Source organism: Plutella xylostella, chromosome 25, assembly GCF_932276165.1.
Source record: "Plutella xylostella chromosome 25, ilPluXylo3.1, whole genome shotgun sequence".
Classification (NCBI taxonomy): domain Eukaryota; kingdom Metazoa; phylum Arthropoda; class Insecta; order Lepidoptera; family Plutellidae; genus Plutella; species Plutella xylostella.
This window is the reverse complement of record NC_064005.1, coordinates 3,471,874-3,491,756: the sequence shown is the minus strand read 5'-3', so window position 1 is coordinate 3,491,756 and position 19,883 is coordinate 3,471,874. Positions and strand designations below refer to the sequence as shown.

The 19,883-nt window shown below is 42.1% G+C and overlaps 2 protein-coding genes across 2 annotated transcripts in view; one reads left to right on the top strand and one right to left on the bottom strand.

Moving 5' to 3' along the window:
* Positions 1 to 9,791, top strand: part of LOC105380825 (F-box only protein 11) — a 32,040-nt gene extending 22,249 nt beyond the window's left edge. Inside the window, exons 12-15 of the mRNA XM_011550432.3 lie at positions 6,521 to 6,701; positions 7,086 to 7,233; positions 7,506 to 7,604; positions 7,890 to 9,791. Coding sequence (XP_011548734.3) covers positions 6,521 to 6,701; positions 7,086 to 7,233; positions 7,506 to 7,604; positions 7,890 to 8,019 — 558 coding nt within the window. The 3' untranslated portion in view covers positions 8,020 to 9,791. The remainder of the gene's footprint in view (positions 1 to 6,520; positions 6,702 to 7,085; positions 7,234 to 7,505; positions 7,605 to 7,889) is intronic.
* A 6,229-nt stretch (positions 9,792 to 16,020) lies between these two features.
* LOC105380799 lies at positions 16,021 to 19,883 on the bottom strand. The gene is made up of 8 exons (XM_011550404.3): positions 19,650 to 19,883; positions 19,372 to 19,554; positions 19,054 to 19,284; positions 18,811 to 18,951; positions 18,482 to 18,602; positions 18,018 to 18,162; positions 17,858 to 17,914; positions 16,021 to 17,767 (listed from the first exon to the last, which is right to left on the bottom strand). The coding sequence occupies exons 1-8, from the start codon at positions 19,761 to 19,763 to the stop codon at positions 16,225 to 16,227; spliced, it is 2,535 nt and encodes an 844-aa protein (XP_011548706.3). The 5' UTR covers positions 19,764 to 19,883; the 3' UTR covers positions 16,021 to 16,224.

The following is a 19,883-nucleotide window of genomic DNA, read 5'->3' as shown; positions in this document are numbered from 1 at the left end:
TTACACGTTATGGCAAAATAAACGTATTTAAACTTTGTTGTACAAAAAAAACAAGTAGGTAGGTACCTACTTGTTTTTTTACCTACTTGTCTTATTTAATTGAAACTTAATTTATCATTGCTTTCTATACAGAATATTGCAATAGTGGCAGGTGAACATAGCCGAAACGGGGTGACTCAGGGGATCACTCGAAACAACTTTTGTTCTACCTAGTTTTTGAAATTCGCGTTTTTTTCTAAATAGTAAAACCTGACCTGAAAGTTTGTATGGAATTGCAAGTTTTTTTTTTTATTTTGTTTTTTTTTTAATTATCTGTCTGAGTCACTCTCGTCTCTTTCGCGATAGGTGCATTTTGCGATAGGTATATTATGCTAACAAAAATAAAATCTCCGCGGTGCATTTTGCGATAGGTACATTATGCTCCTGAACGACTTACTGCCAGTTTCTATAACTCTATCTATCTATAACTGGTAGGGTAAAAGTACTAGTAACTGGCAGTTTAAGCGACTAGCAACACAAAAAAATATATTAAAAATAAAGTATTGGCCTGATTTAAGCACTAGTAGGCTTGAATTACTGGCAATAAGATGACGAACAATTATAGGCATAAATGGTAAAGATATATGATTAATATTCGATTTTAATGAAGTTTATATCCACTACCCCCAAAAAACCTAGTAACTGGCAGTAAAAATTAGTAACTGTCACATGATGTTTCAGTAACTGGCACCTTTTAAAAAATCATGCAATTAGGTCAATAAGTACTCTAAAATCAATAATATATTTGATATTAGGTAATGTACAATTACCTGTCTAGGTTCTGTACCGGTAAGACTCAAAATCACCGTTGTAATGGTCGACTTCTACGACAAAATGACAGTACAAGTATGCGACGAATCGTGGGTCCATATGAATGCAACAAATCGAGAAACCCTTGGATTTGGAAACGGAAATGGAGAACGCAAATGCTTGTGGACCTTGATGTATTCATTCAGCAGCTTGGGAGAAGTGACCTGGCTAAGTTGAAGACTGCTGACGGTAGTATAGTTGCCTCTAAGCTGAAATTTCTTGCGGAAATTGAAGGTTTTTACGGCTTTCAGCTTCACATGCTCTGGGTAAAGACAGAATTAGTACAGCTCTTCTGAAAGCTATTACTATCCTCGAACAGCTTCAGAAGCTCTTCAACCAATTTTGTTTATAAGTCATGTTTTCAAGCTGTTTTATAAGGTCATCACGAACCATGTTTCTATCAAGTTCTTCAAGGACTATAAGAAAGCCTTTGATTCCATTTAGACCTGGGCGGTTCTGGAATTCCCTCGTTGTAACATGCATAGCGGCCTTAATGCAGCAACAGTATATTAATTATGTCTACCTTGGACAGTCTATTCGACTAGGCAGAAGGAACTTCGAAAACGAAGCTGTAAGGTACATAAAACAAAATATGTATTACTGGATTGGACTGCATAAGGGAAGATTTGACTAATTTTCACATAAATGCCTGAAGGCAAAGGTCTTCAGTCAATGCGTCTTACTGGTGATGACGTATGGATCATAGACGTGGACACTGACGGTTGGACTGGTCCACCGATTCAAAATCGATCAGCGGGCATTGGAAAGATTTGTGGTACTTTGAAGGACCATTTATCAGAAATAAGGTAATCTGTAAGAGAACTTGAGTAACCGATATAGCTCTTAAATTCTGTATGCTCAAGTGGCATTAGGCAGGCCATAGCTGCCGAAGAACCGATGACCAGTGGGGCCAACGCGCTCTAGAGTGGAGACCACGAACAGGCAAGGGTAGCGGCGGATACCTTCGGGCCAGCTGGACCAACGACCTTATAAAGCTGACCGGTAGTGGCTGGATGAGGAAGGTCGAGAACAGAGTGCAGTGTCACTGCTGGTGAGAGGTCCAGCAGTGGACAATTACAGACTACTGTAGATTGCCTTGATTTTAGTCATTTTTCTGAAAAGAAACATGAAAGAAATTTTACCGCACCAGTAAGTGCCAGTTATTGGTGCGTAAAAAAATGTATGCAGATAAGTAACTGGCAGCCCCGTGCCAGTTATTGAAACAAAGCTGCCTAGACACTGGGGGTTTTTACAGTGCACTTTAAATCGTATTTTCTGTCGATAGAAGGTATAAAATAGCTTAAAATCACAAAACCCAAAATATTAGTAACTGGCAGGGGGGTGCCAGTTACTAAGTGAAGATATAAATTACATTTCAGTAACTAGCACCCTCAAATATAACTCAAAAGCAACTAAAATCACAGCGCAACACAGAATCGGGCTATTATGATATTGTTTAGACCTTCCCCTACTTCCTTGGTATTGTCACACTATCAAAAACTTATTTATTTTCGCGAAAACAGGCCATACAAATTTTGGTGTCTCCTTAAGAAAAACTTAACGCACGTGCATTTTTTTGGCGATCTTCGCCGCTTTGACTGAGATAATTTCCAGCGCCGGAAAATACCCACCTAGCGCCGTAAAATTAAACTATAATATCAATGAATAATTGGAGATTGCTGTAAACACATCAAAGATGGTCTTACTATACCCAAAAGCTTAATATATTTAGTTTTATAGTCAAAGTGCCAGTTACTGACACATGCCAGTTATACCACGATTTACCCTAGTTACTTTCATACGATTTTTACAGATTGTTACTTTTGATTATGTCAAAATCGTATGAAAGTAACTACCAGTTATGGATGGATAGAGATATAGAAATTGACAGTTACAGCCCCCTGTATAAATATTTTACGCAGTCGAAGTTTTTTTTATAAGTGTGAAGCAAATTAACGGAAAACTTTCATTCAAGCTTTTGTTTATTTTGATCACTGGTCAGGGAAAATTTCTGAAACGGTCAGGGAAAGTCAGGGAAAAGTCAGGGAATTTTTTGGAGCAATCTGAGTGGACACCCTGTAATATTACTCATATTAAAATCACCTATTACTAGAAACTTATCATTTGGACAGTTGGTAACAATCTCAAACAGTTTCTCAGTAAAATTTATAAGTTGTGCATTAAAAGAGTTGTTATTTTTGCCTTGAGAGCATAGATAGATGGTACATATATGTAGCTTCATTTTCTCCATATTTTTATTTTTAAAAGAGACAGTTACCCAAAGGTCCTCTGCGGAGGATCTCCACTCGGGTCGTTCTACGGCATCCAGCTCCCGGCGAACCGCCAACAGCACTCCGCCGCCAAGAGTCTGCTTAGTTAAAGCATAATCCCGATCCCGCCTCCAAACAAAATACCTATTGTCTATAAGGGTGCTTTTCCACCAGAGATGTGCTATGCTACGATGCTATGGATGCGTTTGATATCCACCAATCATATTCTTGGTGCACATAGCTTAGCACTGGTGGAAACGGATTGAACTAAGATATGTTTTTTGTATGGAATGATGCGTGCTATGGATGTGTGCTATGGATGCGTGCTATGGATATGTGCTATGGACCATCGCGAGTGGTGTAGCTATGGCGCCGCCGCCCCCGTCGTTTCCCTACTATCGATACATAGCATAGCTCGAGATGCGCATCTTTCTCGCACAGCTACTTTGCGGCGGCGCATCTTCGTAGCGCATCTTCCTCGCACAGCTACCTAGCGTAGTATTGGTGGAAACGGTCACATATTTTCGTAGCGTAGATATCACATCTTCGCAGCATAGCTGCATAGCACATCTGTGGTGGAAAAGCACCCATAAGTTCATTATCAAAGATTCCCTCCAGCAACCAAGACTCAGTAACCGACACAATATCATACGAGCCTAGCAATAAATTTCTTTTAAAAATGTGTGTTTTAGTACGGAGACCCCGTGTATTTTGGTAATAAATGTTAAGGGCAGTCATTGAAAAGTACTGACAATAACTCATCAAAAGCACAAAGCAAAATAAATTTATTGTAAGTAGCTATAAAAGCTAAAAATAGTGCGGGTGACCGTTTTAATAGGTGACAGAATCGTTTTCTTATCATATGGGTTAACGCATTATGTAATACTACATGGTAATCTATAGGTAAATATCTGTCAGTAAGATAGCTTATTATTAATGCCACATAAAATACCATTCCTCCATCAAAAAGCGGCAAGCGTTCGCAGCAGGTAGATAGCAAAAATAATCGCAAATAAAAAACAGTGAAGCAATAACACCCGTATGCAGTACTTAAGTGACGAAGTACCATAGAACTTATTATCATTACGATAGGGACGATATTAGTGTCGTGTAGTAATGGTATAAGTTCGACCATGGCAAATGACTTCAAGCAAAGTGAATAATTCGAAACAAGTAAGCAACTAGGCACGTTAGCAGTGGTTCCCAAAATGTTAACTGTGATTAGATAGATATGACTGTGTGATGTTAGAATTTTTTTATTGTAAAATAAGTTTATTTTATCTTTAAGAGATCTAATTCGTTTTTTACAATAAACGGAGGAGAGGTAGGTGATTTTCGAGCCATTATTTTGCAGTGTTTCACCCATATGTATTGGAAGTTTTTTTCTTTGGCGATTGATTTAGCCTTGGTCAATAAAGACTTGTTGTACACTGTGAGATGGTCGTTTACATACACTCGTCCTGAACCACTGAAGCCAAGCGATTCCAAATTTAGTACTTTGCGTTTACGCATTGCTGCCACAAAGTCCTCCTTAGTGTATCGATTATGAAAAGATATTATAATCGGTTTCTCATTATTCGGTTGCCGAGTAGGTACTCTAGTGATGAAATTACAGTCCTCCTTTTTTAATGTAATCCCGAGCGTGTCGGCTAATTTAAAAGCAATATCATATAAATTCTCATTATTCTTAAGGGGAATACCCTTGATTTCAACGTTATTTGCCCTTAGCCACTGCTCACGTTGATTTAACTCGTTGTCAAGTTCGATAATCTTTTCAAGAACAGGAATCAAGTTCGTTCTATCTTCCACGATTTTCAGTCTTGAGGAGAGGGACGTTACCGTGTCATTGAAGTCTTTTATAGAACTGTGTGCGTTTTCCACGGAAACCATCAGTCCATCAATATCTGACCTGATTGTTTTGACTTCCTCGACCAGTGTTGCCAAGGGGGCCAGCTTCTTTGAAATAAGCTGCAATTCTTCATACAGTTGAGTGACGTTGGGCACTGACGAGGCGGCGGTGGCACGAGGTGCGCCAGGTGAAGCTCCTGACTTGCAGTCCGAACAACGCCAGGTGGCCTTCCTGTCTCCCAGCTTCCGGAATCCTGCTTCAGTAATTCCAGCACATGGGAAATCGAAGTGGCGCCTACAGACAGAGCACAGGGCACTATCAGATACCTCGGAGTTGCAACGCCCGCACGTAACCATTTTAGCGAGTAACGACCACGGGTTGAGAACCACTGAATATTATGAGCAGAAGCGCGCGCGCGTGTGTATGTGTCGAGACTTACCGACTGACTGACTACTTTGCCTTAACATACCCTGTTTGCAACACCCTGTATATCTCTATGGTTGTATTAAATGACACATCTCACTTGTAAAGCCAGAGTAAACCCTCTACAGCTTATGCTTCATATTCTAGAAATCCCCGCTTGCTACCCTACCTTTTTTAAAGCTACATTACATACGTAACATGCTCGTAACTGTAATCCCCAAAGGGTACAGTTCCCCAAAATTGATAATGCACATAAAAATCTTCGTCATTGTTCGGCAACGGTCGTATTCCCGAGCGTTAGAAAACTATTATGTATTTAGAGTGGTTAAGTGCATTTTCTTCATGAAATTTTAGTAGAATTATGTTATTGGTGCTAAAAGAGATAATTGATTTATCAGTAACGAAATTTGATTCGATAATTCATAATATTAAAATTCACTTCAAAAATGTTACAGCCAGGTAGCACACTGTACTTTTCAAGTGTCTTACTGAAGCTGATGTAAAGATGGATGAAAGAAGGTTTGAATAACACAAGGTTTATATTATAAGGAGAAATGAATTTCAAACACAGGTTTACATAAAAAATTTAAAATCTCAGCTTAAAAGTATTTACAGCTCTGATCATTTCACATTAATATTACAATTACAAACTCGGTCTATCAATGTGACACATATTTTATCATTTAATTTGTTTCGTAATAAGGCGTCATCAACAATAATTTGATTTAAGTTGAAATTAAATTCACATTTGAAAACAAAACCAAGAACGATGTGTAATAACAGCTCTATACATATAATTTCACAGAACTGACTGACAAGAGAACAAGGACCTTTGACTGATTGGTGACAGCCGCCGACAGCCCGAATTGTTTTCGATTATGCACACATGATATTGACTACTAATTCTTTCAAACAAGGTGCAAAATCCAAGTGCATTCTTTAAGGCTCTTACGATTCAATGATTCGGGTGTTTCCGGGAATACGACAGTTTGCGAAGATTTGCATGCGCATTATTAATATGGAAGAACTGTAGCTATGTAGCTTTTCGCTGTACATTTGTACTCATGATAGGTTGCGACCCGTATTGCCATTTTAAAATTTGTTTTAATCGTATCTCTCTCATCCACAGGGCGTGCTAGAAGAGAACGACATATTCCGCAACGCGCAAGCCGGCGTGCTGATCTCGACGCAGTCGCACCCGGTGCTGCGGCGCAACCGCATCTTCGACGGGCTGGCGGCCGGCGTCGAGATTACCAACAACGCCACCGCCACGCTCGAGCACAACCAGATATTCAATAACCGGTTTGGAGGTGAGGATTTTTGTGTTGTGAGGTGCTACGTGTTGAGTAGTCACTTGTTTGGTATATGTCATGGCGGTTTCGTGTATTTGTGGAATGATAAACGTGACCCCATCATTATTGTGATGCTGTACGTTATGTTTTGAACCGTCACACGTAAGAAACATCTGTACTACATACATCTCTACTACACACGGATACCTTTAGGCAAGGAAGATTTTTCCAGGATCACGGTTATTAACAATGAACACCTCATCAACCATTTCAAAACTACCTATGGATTTGTTGAAGAGAGAAAACACAAAATCTACAAGAGTAACTTCTCACTAGCCCTCAATAAATCAAGTCCCTCTATGAATACCTCGACAAAGCTAAAACCCTGTTATCTCTCCCCAGGGTTGTGCCTAGCGTCAGGCGTGTCCCCGCTGGAGCGAGGCAACAAGATCTTCAGCAACCAGGACGCGGTGGAGAAGGCGGTGGGCGGCGGCCAGTGCCTCTACAAGATCTCATCTTACACTTCCTTTCCGATGCACGATTTCTACAGGTAAGTGCTTGGCAAAATATTGCGTAATACAAATTTCCTCATGCATGTTTCAAGGTTCGACCCTTGAAACATGCATGAGGAAATTTGTTCACGCTGTTTTCCGTGGTCTATCCGGCCAATACAATCACGAAAAAATCTAATCTTCATCTTCATCAGCCTCTCCCAAGGTGCGCCACATATAGCACCTCATCAGCTATAGTAAATGGACATCGTCTACTTCCTTGCATGTCTTTACCTATGATTTGTAAGCTAACGTGCTTATTTACTTCCAGATGCCAGACATGCAACACGACAGACCGCAATGCAATCTGTGTAAACTGCATCAAAACTTGCCACTCGGGACACGACGTAGAATTCATCCGCCATGATAGGTTTGTTACTTGTTTTCTACATGAAATAAATCACAGAACAAAAACACAGTATCCAAATCTTTTGTGGATATTTGGAGTATCGTGAATTTTCAAAAGTCGTAGAACTAAAGTTATGAATGACCCCCTGATTCCCCCCTCTTTCAGCTCAGTATACACTTTAATGAACACCCTTTATAGCTGTACTGACGTAGCCTTTATGGAAACCCGTAATAGGTGTACTGACGTACTCTTTATTGAACACCCTGTATAGCTGTACCTACTGACGTAAGCAATATTTCCTTCTAGATTCTTCTGCGACTGCGGCGCGGGCACGCTGTCCAACCAATGCCAGCTGCAAGGCGAGCCCACGCAGGACACGGACACGCTGTACGACTCCGCCGCGCCCATGGAGTCCCACACGCTCATGGTCAACTGAGTGCCATACACACCCCGCCACCGACGGTCAAGCAATATCATAGTTACAATACGGGAGTGCGCAGATCTGCCGTGTAAATTATCTTCGTCGTGTCGCGTCGAGTCTGAAAACTTTACATGAACGTTATTATTTATTTTAGGTATTATTTGCCAGACTGCAATGATTATTATAGAATATTTTCTTATTTTAATTCGTGAATTATCTAATTATAAATGTTATATCGATACTATTTTATAATATACAATTATTGAATATCTCTTTTGCCACCGCAATTTTGGTTTAGCAATTATGTTTATTATCTAAAACTTCGGATTACTATAGTATTTACCATGTGAGGAGTCGCTGATTGGTACAGCTGTTTACTGTAATGCCATGTTATTATAAAAATTACCATTTACATATTATTGATTATACTATATCATTTTATTCAAAATGGGCAATGTCGTTTGATCATATATTATTTCTACATCGTTACAAGTGTATATGTAGGAACACATTTTGGTCGTCAGTACTTAATATTGTATTTATCAAGTAATCTTGCATTCCCAAATTGTAATTGTACTATAATCTTTAAAAAACATTGGTATCTAGAATAATGGTATTCGTTTTATAAGATGTATGAGTAGTCAATGATATCTTCTATATTATAGTTTCATTATTATCATGGAGAATTATTTGGTGTTGTGTTAAAAGCAAGTGTATTATTTAGTGATTTACTTTAGTCTCTCGATCCAGCGACTGCGGCAGTCAGGTCAGCTCGTTATAAGTGATATTTTAACGAATTGACGACGCAATCAACACTCTTTGTTAGTGCATTTATTGATTAGCTCCCTGACTATACGTTCGGATGTTTTAGTTAATAAAGATAGTTTGCAGCATCGGTTTGGTTTGTGGGCGAGTAGTGTTCAGTGTTGTCCGTGAGGCGCCAGCCCGCGGCCGCGGCGCGTCGGCCGGATCGGGCGGGGCCTCCTCATTTCGATTGGGAGTCACCCTCGCCTAACTATAAGGGCGCTCCTAATGCGCTTTGTAAATATTTTATGTCACACAATAATCGAAATGTAGTAATTAATGTATTTGTAACATTATATTTTTATTATTGATCACAATATGTATGTTAAATATGCTCGTGGGTGTCGCATGTCGCGGCATAAGGTTGTATAGAGCATGGAAGCTAATCACTAGCCCTAGTTAGCGTTCCAAGTTATCAATATCCGTCACGGCGGTCTTAGTGTAAAATACATGCAAATTAAGAACGAATGTGCGTATTAAATTGGTAAGATCTTAGGTACAATTGATATTTTATTATATTGTTAATTTAAATTTGGTAATGATATCGATTGAGAAGCAATGTTAGGAACGGATGTCCCGTGCAGCGGCGGAGAGGTGGTAGCGATAAGTCTAGCCAATAAGCTATAATGAAGTCTAAATTACTCAGTATCCACAACTTTCGAAATTGTTAAATGTCTCCATAGCACGGTATGTCCTCTGATCTGCTTTTTATATATAAAAAATAATATTCTTTAATCTGTGATCATCGCTAAATGTGTAAGAAATAATTTAGTTGATCTCCATGTTGTGAGTTTGGGTCGATTTACATCAGTATCAAAATTATATTCTGGCACAGCCGATGCTTACCTATTTACTCATCGTGGAAAATGTTATTTATTGAATTCTCAGTATGTTCTTAAATTATTAAATTTTAAAACTGGATATTTTGTTTATACATTGAAATACCACTGTAAAAGCCGTGATATACATCGTATAATATTATACATCAGAATTTTATTTTTAACATCCTTTAATTTTAACATCTATGTATAGGCTCTAACTCTAGAATGAAGTCACATTTAAATTAGTAATTTTCATATAGTTAGTATTCGGAACTCCTAATTCATAATAGAAAAGATCCTCTAGGAAAAATCTCCCTAAACTTCCACAGTATGTTTTATAGAATTTCAATAGTTTTCATTTGGCAAATGTGACCACCCAACACTTTCACCAACCAACAAACACCACTGTTCCTCTAAGGCAGCGTTCCCACTACGCCGGACCGGCAGATCTGCCGCGCCGGTAAATCTGCCGGAAGAGCTAGTGGCTGTACAATTTATATGAAGCTATTCACATTATCCCGGGTCCGGCATTTTTGCCGAGCCCGGCATTTCTACCGAACGTTTTGTCACTACGAATTGCCGGTAGAACGACCGGGCCCGGAGTAATGTGAACGAGTTCGTGCCGGTACCTATCTGTCCCCCGCTCGCCCCGCTCGTGCTCCCCTCGCCCCTGGATGTAAAATGAAAAGAATGGAAAATCTTTCCCGTAAAATAGGGTGTACCCAATGTTTTCTTTTATTTTGCCTTCTATTAAGATACCACCACAACATAACAATTTCGTCGTCCAAATTCAACTGAGGACTGTCTGAATTTCTTCCGGGATCCGATGTAATGTGAACACTCTGTCCGGTGTCCGGTTTTCGGCAGATCTGCCGGTCCGACGTAGTGGGAACGCTGCCTTACGAGTGCCCAAAACAAATCTTTTACCATAGTACATCATTTCTCGGTCCTGGGTTCGAATACCGGGATGGATTTTCACGGAAATAAACGGCAGGACATTACGCCCTGAGGTTTTTTTTTGTAATTTTTTCTTTTTCTATCAGTTAACTTTCCTCAGGCAGGGCGATGTCCGATATGTGTCTGTTATACTAATAAATGATAACGATTGGGGTAGGTATTTATTTCAGTCTGGTATAATGATCGGCGGACAGGAAGAGATCCCTGATAAATACACCACTCTACACACTCTGTTCATCGTATATAAATAGCGCGAGGGTTTGGTTTGGAGTAGATAAGATACCTTGGGGGGCTTGTCGCTCACGTCCGTAGGTACAAACCCTAGTTACCCTACACGTGCCCCCTGGGTGGTGCTAACGAGTGACAACGCCGAATGTCGGGCGGCGGTAAATCGACCCGACCTCCTCTCCTAGCAGAGGCGGCGATCTCCCGCCGTAAAAAAGGAGAATCACCAACACGCCTGCCAAGCGCGGTGATTATGGCAAATACACCTCCTAATGATGGAAAAAACAAAGCCCCGGCCCCCAGTCCCCGGCAGCCCCGCTATCCCGGACTCCGGTAGCGGTCACGGTAACGGCGGGGCAGGGGGTGCGAAGAATCTCCGGCAGAGAGTCGGCTACCAGCCCAACCGACCCTTGCACCTGGCAACATATAACGCACGGACACTGAGGGAAGACGTGAAGATAGAGGAGCTGGAAGAGGAAATCAGCAAGTTAAAATGGGACATTATAGGGTTATCCGAAGTCCGACGAGAGGGAGAGGATACGGAAATTCTCCAGTCCGGAAACTTGCTGTACCACCGGGAGGGCGACCAACTGTCCCAAGGGGGTGTCGGGTTCATCGTCAACAAGTCCCTCGTCAACAACATCGTTGAAATCGGAAGTGTGTCGACACGGGTTGCGTACCTCATCCTGAGAATATCTAAACGATACTCAATGAAGGTCATACAGGTTTACGCACCCACATCTAAGCACACCGATGATGAGGTCGAACTTGCGTATGAAGACGTATCGTCTGCCCTGCGTAAGTTCACTACTCATTTCACGGTGGTGATGGGAGACTTTAACGCGAAACTCGGAAAACAAGAAGGCGGCGAGACGAAAGTGGGGTCACATGGATTTGGAGTCAGGAACCATCGTGGGCAAATGCTGGCTGACTTCTTGGAGAAGGAGGGCCTCTATATGATGAACTCCTTCTACAAGAAGAAGCCACAAAGGAAGTGGACGTGGATTAGCCCCGATGGGAAGACTAAAAACGAGATCGACTTCATATTGACGGATAAGAAGCACATATTCAATGATGTCTCAGTGATCAGTAGGGTTAAGACCGGCAGCGATCACCGACTCGTAAGAGGCACTTTGAATATAAACTGCAAAATAGAACGCTCCCGTCTAATGAAGTCCACGCTCCGTCCTACTCCTGCTCAAATCCAGGATCCCGAAAGCTTTCAGTCTGAGCTTTGCGACCGCCTGATATGTTTAGAGAATTGCGTTACAGTTGACGATTTAAACAATAGGTTTGTGGAAACTGTCCGAGAGGTAGGATCGAAATATTTTTCGTCCCGAACCAACCGAGGACCTCAAAAACTCTCAGATGGGACTCTGAGTCTCATAAGAGAACGGAGAGAAATGAGGTTGCAGTCTTCAGTTGATATGGTCGAATACAGACGTCTAAACAGACAGATCGCCAAAGCAAGACGTTGCGATATGAGACGCTACAATTGCAAGCGCATTCAAGACGCAATAGAGCAAAACAAGGGCTCCAAAGTCTTTGCTAGAGATCGATCTGTTCGGCAGACTCTGTTGACCCAACTGAAGACCGACACTGGCAACACCGTTTCATCAGTGCCCGAAATTCTGGGAGAAATTGAGAGATTCTACGGACAGTTATACACCACAACACAAAACCCTATTACCAGCGGTGCTCACGACAGCCGAGCGCCACTCACCCGACACTATACCGAAGATATTCCGGACGTCAGTCTAGACGAGATTAGTATAGCTCTCAAACAGCTAAAAAACAACAAAGCTCCGGGAGATGATGGAATAACGACAGAACTTCTGAAAGCCGGCGGTAGACCGATTTTAATAGCACTTCGGAGGCTGTTTAATTCCGTCATACTCGAAGGCACAAGCCCGGAGGCATGGAGCAGAAGTGTAGTGACTTTGTTCTTCAAGAAAGGCAACAAAGCCCTATTGAAGAATTATAGACCCATTGCACTTCTGAGCCATGTGTACAAGCTGTTTTCGAGAGTTATTACGAATCGTCTCGAGCAAAGACTCGACGACTTCCAGCCACCCGAACAAGCCGGGTTCCGAAAAGGCTATAGTACCATAGATCACATACACACGCTTCGGCAGGTTATACAGAAGACCGAGGAGTATAATCTACCTTTATGTCTAGCGTTTGTGGACTATGAGAAAGCCTTTGATTCTATTGAGCTCTGGGCGATGCTTCAATCCCTTCAGCGGTGCCATATAGACTATCGCTATATCGAGGTGTTGAGATGTATGTACAATGCTGCCACAATGTCAGTTCGATTACACGAACATAGCACAAAACCGATCCAGTTGCAAAGGGGCGTGAGACAGGGAGATGTTATTTCTCCGAAACTGTTCACCTGTGCACTGGAAGATGTTTTTAAGCTTGTAGAGTGGAAAAGACTGGGCATTAACGTCAATGGCGAATATATCTCTCATCTACGATTTGCTGATGACATAGTTATTATGGCGGAAACGCTGGAGGAGTTGGGCGAAATGCTCACAGACCTCAATGATGCCTCTAAACAAGTTGGGCTGAAAATGAACATGGACAAGACAAAGGTCATGTCGAACGAACATGTTTCATCATCGCCCGTAACTGTAGGAGGTGTCACCATCGAAGTTGTTGATCAGTATCCCTACCTAGGACAAGTGATCCGATTAGGTAAATCCAACTTCGATAAAGAGGTAGCTCGTAGAATCCAACTCGGATGGGCAGCGTTCGGGAAATTACGACACATCTTCACTGAAAACATACCTCAGTGTCTGAAAACAAAAGTTTTCAATCAGTGCGTGTTGCCAGTGATGACTTACGGAGCCGAGACGTGGTGCTTCACCAAAGGGCTTATCCACAAGCTCAGAGTTGCTCAGCGTGCTATGGAAAGGGCTATGTTAGGCGTGTCCCTGCGAGATAGGATTCGTAATGAAGAAATCCGCAGGAGAACTAAAGTTACCGACATAGCCAAAAGGATTAGCACGCTGAAATGGCAATGGGCTGGCCACGTAGCCCGCAGAGCCGACGACCGCTGGAGTAGAAAGGTTCTGGAGTGGAGACCCCGTGTCGGCAAACGGCGTGTCGGTCGCCCCCCAACCCGTTGGTCTGATGATCTGCGGAAGGTAGCGGGAAGCCGCTGGATGCAGATGGCGGGTGACCGTTTGGGGTGGCGATCGTTAGGAGAGGCCTATGTCCAACAGTGGACTACGGAAGGCTGAGAGAGAGAGATAAGATACCTATAGAGCAGCTATACTCATACTGCGGCCCGCGGGCCGCATGCGGCCCGCCAGGCCTTTATCAGTGGCCCGCGTGCCATGAGAGATAATAGGGAATATGCGTGTGTTTTTTTATATTATATTCGATAGTTTACATCGCTTTATAATAGTTAAAAAAAACAAAAAAATATTGCTTGTGGCCCGCGAAACCATGACTTAAACGATTTTGCGGCCCGCGAAAAAAAAAAGGTTGAGTACCAGGGCTATAGAGCTTCCACTGTTATTGCATTTTTGACGTTTCCTTATGTCTGGTAAGTAAAGTTGGTTTTCCTTTGCAGTCATGAAATATGTATGGGATTCATTGAGTATGAATGGTCTGGAGACGAAATAGGCAGACGTTCCCCTCTGGCGGGGTGGTAGGCCAGAAAGGCCCACCGATTTGTAAAAACTAGTTGCAGTCTCAATTTTCACTAGACTCAATCTAGTTGGCAAAGCGTTCGTTTCATAGAAAATGATTTGTTTACATTAAAATGACAGCTTCAATTCATAGAATATCCGGATTCCGGATTTGATCACAGATTTGGTCATGGTTTATTGTTATAAGCTGTTTCCTAGCAACCAATGTCAAAAAAATGCAATAGTGATGTACCGGTATGTAGATATATATTAATCGACCAAAAAGGTCATAGTTGGGAAGCGTCCGTAGTCGAATTGGCTTCAGTAATCGTAACTGATCACTGAGGTTAAGCAACAACTGACACGGTCAGCCATTGGTAGGTACAGCATGAGTTACCGATTTCAAATGGTTCTTTCTGGACGCTTCCGTGCTTCGGACGGGACGTTAAGCCGTGGGTCCCGGTTGCTGCTTCGGCAGCAGTCGTTAAGCCTAGTTAGAGGCCGCCCGAAGGGGCGGCTTGAAAGCATCTGACCGTCGGGTTGCCCACTTACTCGACAACTTCAGTGCATTGTACTCATTCAAAAACGGCGATACGTATCGCGACCTATCACGTGAGTATAAATGTACAGCGAAAAGCGGGTGACTTCGTTTATTAATCATTCCTAATTAAATTTATAACCGAGTGGGTGCCGAGCGACGGACGCAGGCGCCCAGGTAGACCTAGGCGGAGATGGCGGGACGACCTGGACAGATTTTTGCCGGATTGGCGTCAGGTGGTCGACAATAGAGACGTGTGGAGTGAACATGGGGAGGCCTTTGCCCAGCAGTGGGACACTGAAATGGCTACATTAAAAAAAAAAATTAACTATACCTAATTAATTTGAAATTAGTATTTCTAACCCATGTTCTCGAATTCATCGATAACACTTATCGATAATTGTTACATCCATTGGCAAGAAAAATGAAGACACTGTGTTCATTATTAAATGTCACTTCACGTAACCCTTATTGCTAAATCGCGAGCGGTGGTAGCTCAGTCGGGTAAGCGCCCGCTTCTCACGCCAGAGATGCGGGTTCGATCCCGGCGCTGACATGTACCAATGAGTTCTTTTAACTTAAGTACAATGTATACCATCGCTCTTACGGTGAAGGAAAACATCGTGAGGAAACCTGCATATCTAGATCTAGCACATCTAGATATGTGAACCCACCAACCCGCAGTGGACCAGCGTGGTGTGGAAATGGTCCAAGCTTAGGAAGGCAGTTTAGACCTTGGGGATATGCACAAAGGTTCCATTCGAGAGAGCCAGGTGCAGGTACTTACACCCCCACAGAGAATAGAATAGAATAGAATAGAACCCTTATTGCTGGGAATTAAAACTCATAATGATATGTCCCATGAGACATAATCATGGTAAACGGTAAAATTTCCCCCCGCAAAAATTGGCAGACTTTTTTGTATCAAGAAAGATCGCTATGACGCTTCCCGAGGGTACACCCGAGTCCGCGTTGTTCTATGATGGGATTATATGATTTTCTGTGAAGTAATTAAATTAAAACAAAGACATTGATTCAAAATCATTCATATTTTGCAAATTGCAATAATTAACAATTAAATCTATATACAAAATGGCCACTGGATAATCACAAACAAATCATATAATTAATGAAAACACCTAATTCTAATTAAGTACATTGCGTTTAAAAAATGATACTTTTATATCTAGTCACAATTAATTCTAAATGATAATAAATATAGTACCTATCTATTCTAATTTCCTTGTAGGTAACGTTGGAACTTTTGTCGAGGAGATTGTCTTCTGGGCGAGATGTGCACTGCTTTCATTGGTGTGTTGAGTCTCCGGGCGTCGGTGGCAACTGGTGTGCGTAGCGGCCGCGACGGACAGAGCGACTTCTTCAAGGCGGGCGTGTGTGGCGTCCGCATGGCGTGCGACTGAGGCGACACCACCTTCTTAGGCGTTGCTTTTTTTGAACGCCAGCCCTCACTCTCTCGTCCAGGGTAGTTGGTATTCTGCCGATTCGAGCGCATGGGAACCGCTGGCGCGACATTCCGACTCATCTTCGGCGGCACGCACGGCGGGTCCTCTACTTTTGTCATCGCGGCCGCCATCATCCTCTGCGCCCTGTACGCGTGTTGCGCGCTCACCCTCGGCCGCCTTGCGAAGCCGCCGTGTATCACTTTGTTCTCCCTTTCAGAAGATTTATCGGAGCTAGTCTCGAATAGCTTGGCTTTGGCCATGACCGCGCCCGCGTTCTGCCGCCGCAGCTTGTTAACAGACGGCCTTCCTGAGTTGTTGCTGCCCTCGACCTCGCCAGTTTTGTCCATGAAGAAAGCTGCCGCGTTTCTCCACTTCTGCTGCGAAGGGCTACGCCTCGTTGACCGCGTAGTAATATTTTGATAATGGTTCGGCTTGTTCATAGAATCGTTTGATTTTCCACTTGAATTTAGAGTGGTGTTGTTCAAAGTGGATGTTTCTGAAGCTGTGCCGTCGTAACTGTTGTTCGTTATGTTGAGGGACCTCCTTGCGTGCGGTTTGCCGATCGTTTTGTTTAGATTGCAGTCTGAAGCCAGGCTCGTGCGTTTCCGTAGACTGTACTTGCGACTGGAGTTTGAAATATCGTTTGTAGACTGTTCTGAAGCTGATCCCTCCCAGTCATTACCTTTTGTCTTTGGTACCGGTAAGTTATTGGCAGTGCTTGTTCTCTCTCGATTCAGTCCGATGTATGGATAAAACCTATCTAAATTGTGACTAGATTGTGAAGACACGTTCCATGACTTGTGTCTCACAATTTTTGTGATGTTTTCTTTGGATCGCCGTCTTATATTGCCAATTTTCCTGGCGCTCGGCGATCTGATTATCTTGGCTTGTTCCGTTGGCCGTATCTTCAGTTCTCTGCTGAGGCGGCGAGCTAGCGTGTCCGACTGGGAGCAGCTGTTGAGCATCGCCACTTCCTCTAGCGTTTGTTCGTAGACGTTTTGAACATTCTGCAGGGGTTCCACTCGGGGCCCGACATCCGTGAACTCTCTCGACAGTCTGTTCTCTATGGCGGATACTCGGCTTTTGATTTCTTCGTACTCTTGTTTGGGTATTCTGACGTAGTCTTTGTTGTCTTGCTTCATGTCGGGAGAGAGGTCGATGGTGTCGTGGGCGCTGAACAGGTGTTCGGAGGAAGTGAGCATGTCCTCACTGCTGATGCTTGTTTCGGAGTTTTTGGAAATGTACTCTGTGTGCATGTTGGGTGTGCTCCGAGCGTCCACTAGACTCAGCCGTAGTCTCTTGCGCTCGAAACCTCTGTCGAAATACAAATAAAATGTTATTTAATAATATAAAAAATGAGATTAACATATTACTTTGTAAAATAATAACTACATAAGTACTTACAATTTCATTGGGGTGAATGACAACTCTTTTTGGGGTAGATTCTTCTTGATATCTTTCCTGAAAATCATAATTTAAATTAGCCACTGTATTCTACAAAACATGGACTATGACATGGTTTATAAACTATATGTATATAGCTTTCTGAACTGATTAAACTCACTTCGTTTTAGCGGAAAGCCCTTCATAGCTGTCGAACTTTCTCTTGGCGGCGGACTTGCTGAGCACCGGCGTCTTGCCGCCCTCGCGCACCGTAGCCGGCGTGTTGACGCTGCTGGAGACCATCTTGCGTAGGCCGTTCAGGACTCCTGTGTTGTAAATATTATTATTCGTGAGTTAAACTCCATTAGTCATCTTTAGGCAAAAAATATGTACACAGCTTACTTACAGATTACTAAATAGGTTCGGTTGGCGTAACTAGTAGCTATTAACCGTTGTATCTTTTCAAACTAATGAGCCACCAATGTTTTTTATGAATCATGGATTGTTATTTTGACATGGTACTAGTTGCTTATGAAGCTTACTGACTGTACTGCATAAACTTGGTTTATGTAGAAGACTATATCTTTCCAGATATTTGATAAAATTATGGAATAGTTCAGGCCAATATGTGATAGAAAGACTCACGGTTTAGTGAACCACTTCTTCTTTTCTTTCTCTTTGCATGATATACATCTGAATCATCATCCAACTGTGACATGAGATCTTCTGTTAGTATTCCAATGTGTTGAGAATTCTCAATGAATATCTGTAATAAGGCAAACAGTAAGATTATTAATATAAATTATAATCTGCATTGTGAAATATGCTAGGGCTTCATTAGGTGGTCATAAGAATAGAATTTATGCATAAATCTATGAGAGAAAACATTACTGTTACCATTCTTTTGGAATGTTTCTGATAGCTTCATCTTTGTTCCTATAAACTGAAAGTTTCATAAAGAAAATATTGTATACCTTGACAAGTGCAACATGGTGCTCCAGCCTCTGTGCCGAGGCTGCGGCCGGCAGTGGCATGATGCTCGGAGCCATCACTATGGCCAGGTTAGATGTGTCCATCAAGTTGTCTTTGTGCCTTGATGCTATGAATTTGAGCAGCTAAAAAAAGGAACAGATTAGCTATATCTACTCAAACTATCAATACTATTTCAAACAACATTTATACACAAATAAATAAGACTATGTGAACAGGTCACTTACCTCTGTAATATAATGTAAGAGGTGCACATGTAGAACAGGGAGGAGCAGGAGTGTGTTTAAAATAGACTTCAAGGCGTTGTCTCCGCCTGAGACTTTGCATTGGAGCAGCAGGTCCTGTACTTCTGCACTGATGAGAGGCTCTGGCAGGTTCCGTAGGTACAGCTTCAGTACACTAGCCACATCTATCGGGTGGTGGCCTTCCGATACACAACCTCCTGCATCGAGAAGCCTCTGAAATTAGTATTGGTACATTAATACAAAAATTTCATTGAATTGCCAATGTATTGCTTGGATAGTAAATAAAAATAATAAACAAACCTTTATGTCTTTCTGGCGGGTTTGCGAACCAGCTTTCCGGAACAACCCCTCTACATGTGCATTGGCTCGCAGCACACAGGACATCTCACTAACGACCATAGGGATGCTCAGGGTGCTTCCACAACAAATGACGCTGCATGACGGCACTTTGAATAAAGGTGCTCCAAATACAGTTTTACCATCCTGAAAGAAGTAAGGATGCTTAGGTATTGGTCTGAGGATTACCTGTTAATCGGTAACGGTGATATTTCGATCGTAATTTGGTGGCAATAACTTACTTTCACACTTTTTGATATGATTTTCTTTAATCGGTGCTTTAACCCCGCTTTCTTCAGTTCACCTACTATAATTGATTGTAGTTTTCCGTGGTTTATTCCATCGGATAATATCATTGTGCTTATTTTTATGATTTCATGTAAAAACAAAATATTAATTCACCGCAAAAATAAATTTTCAAACCCCAAAAGTCGTTGGGAAATTGCGTTCCATTATCATTCAATCAAACTCAAGTC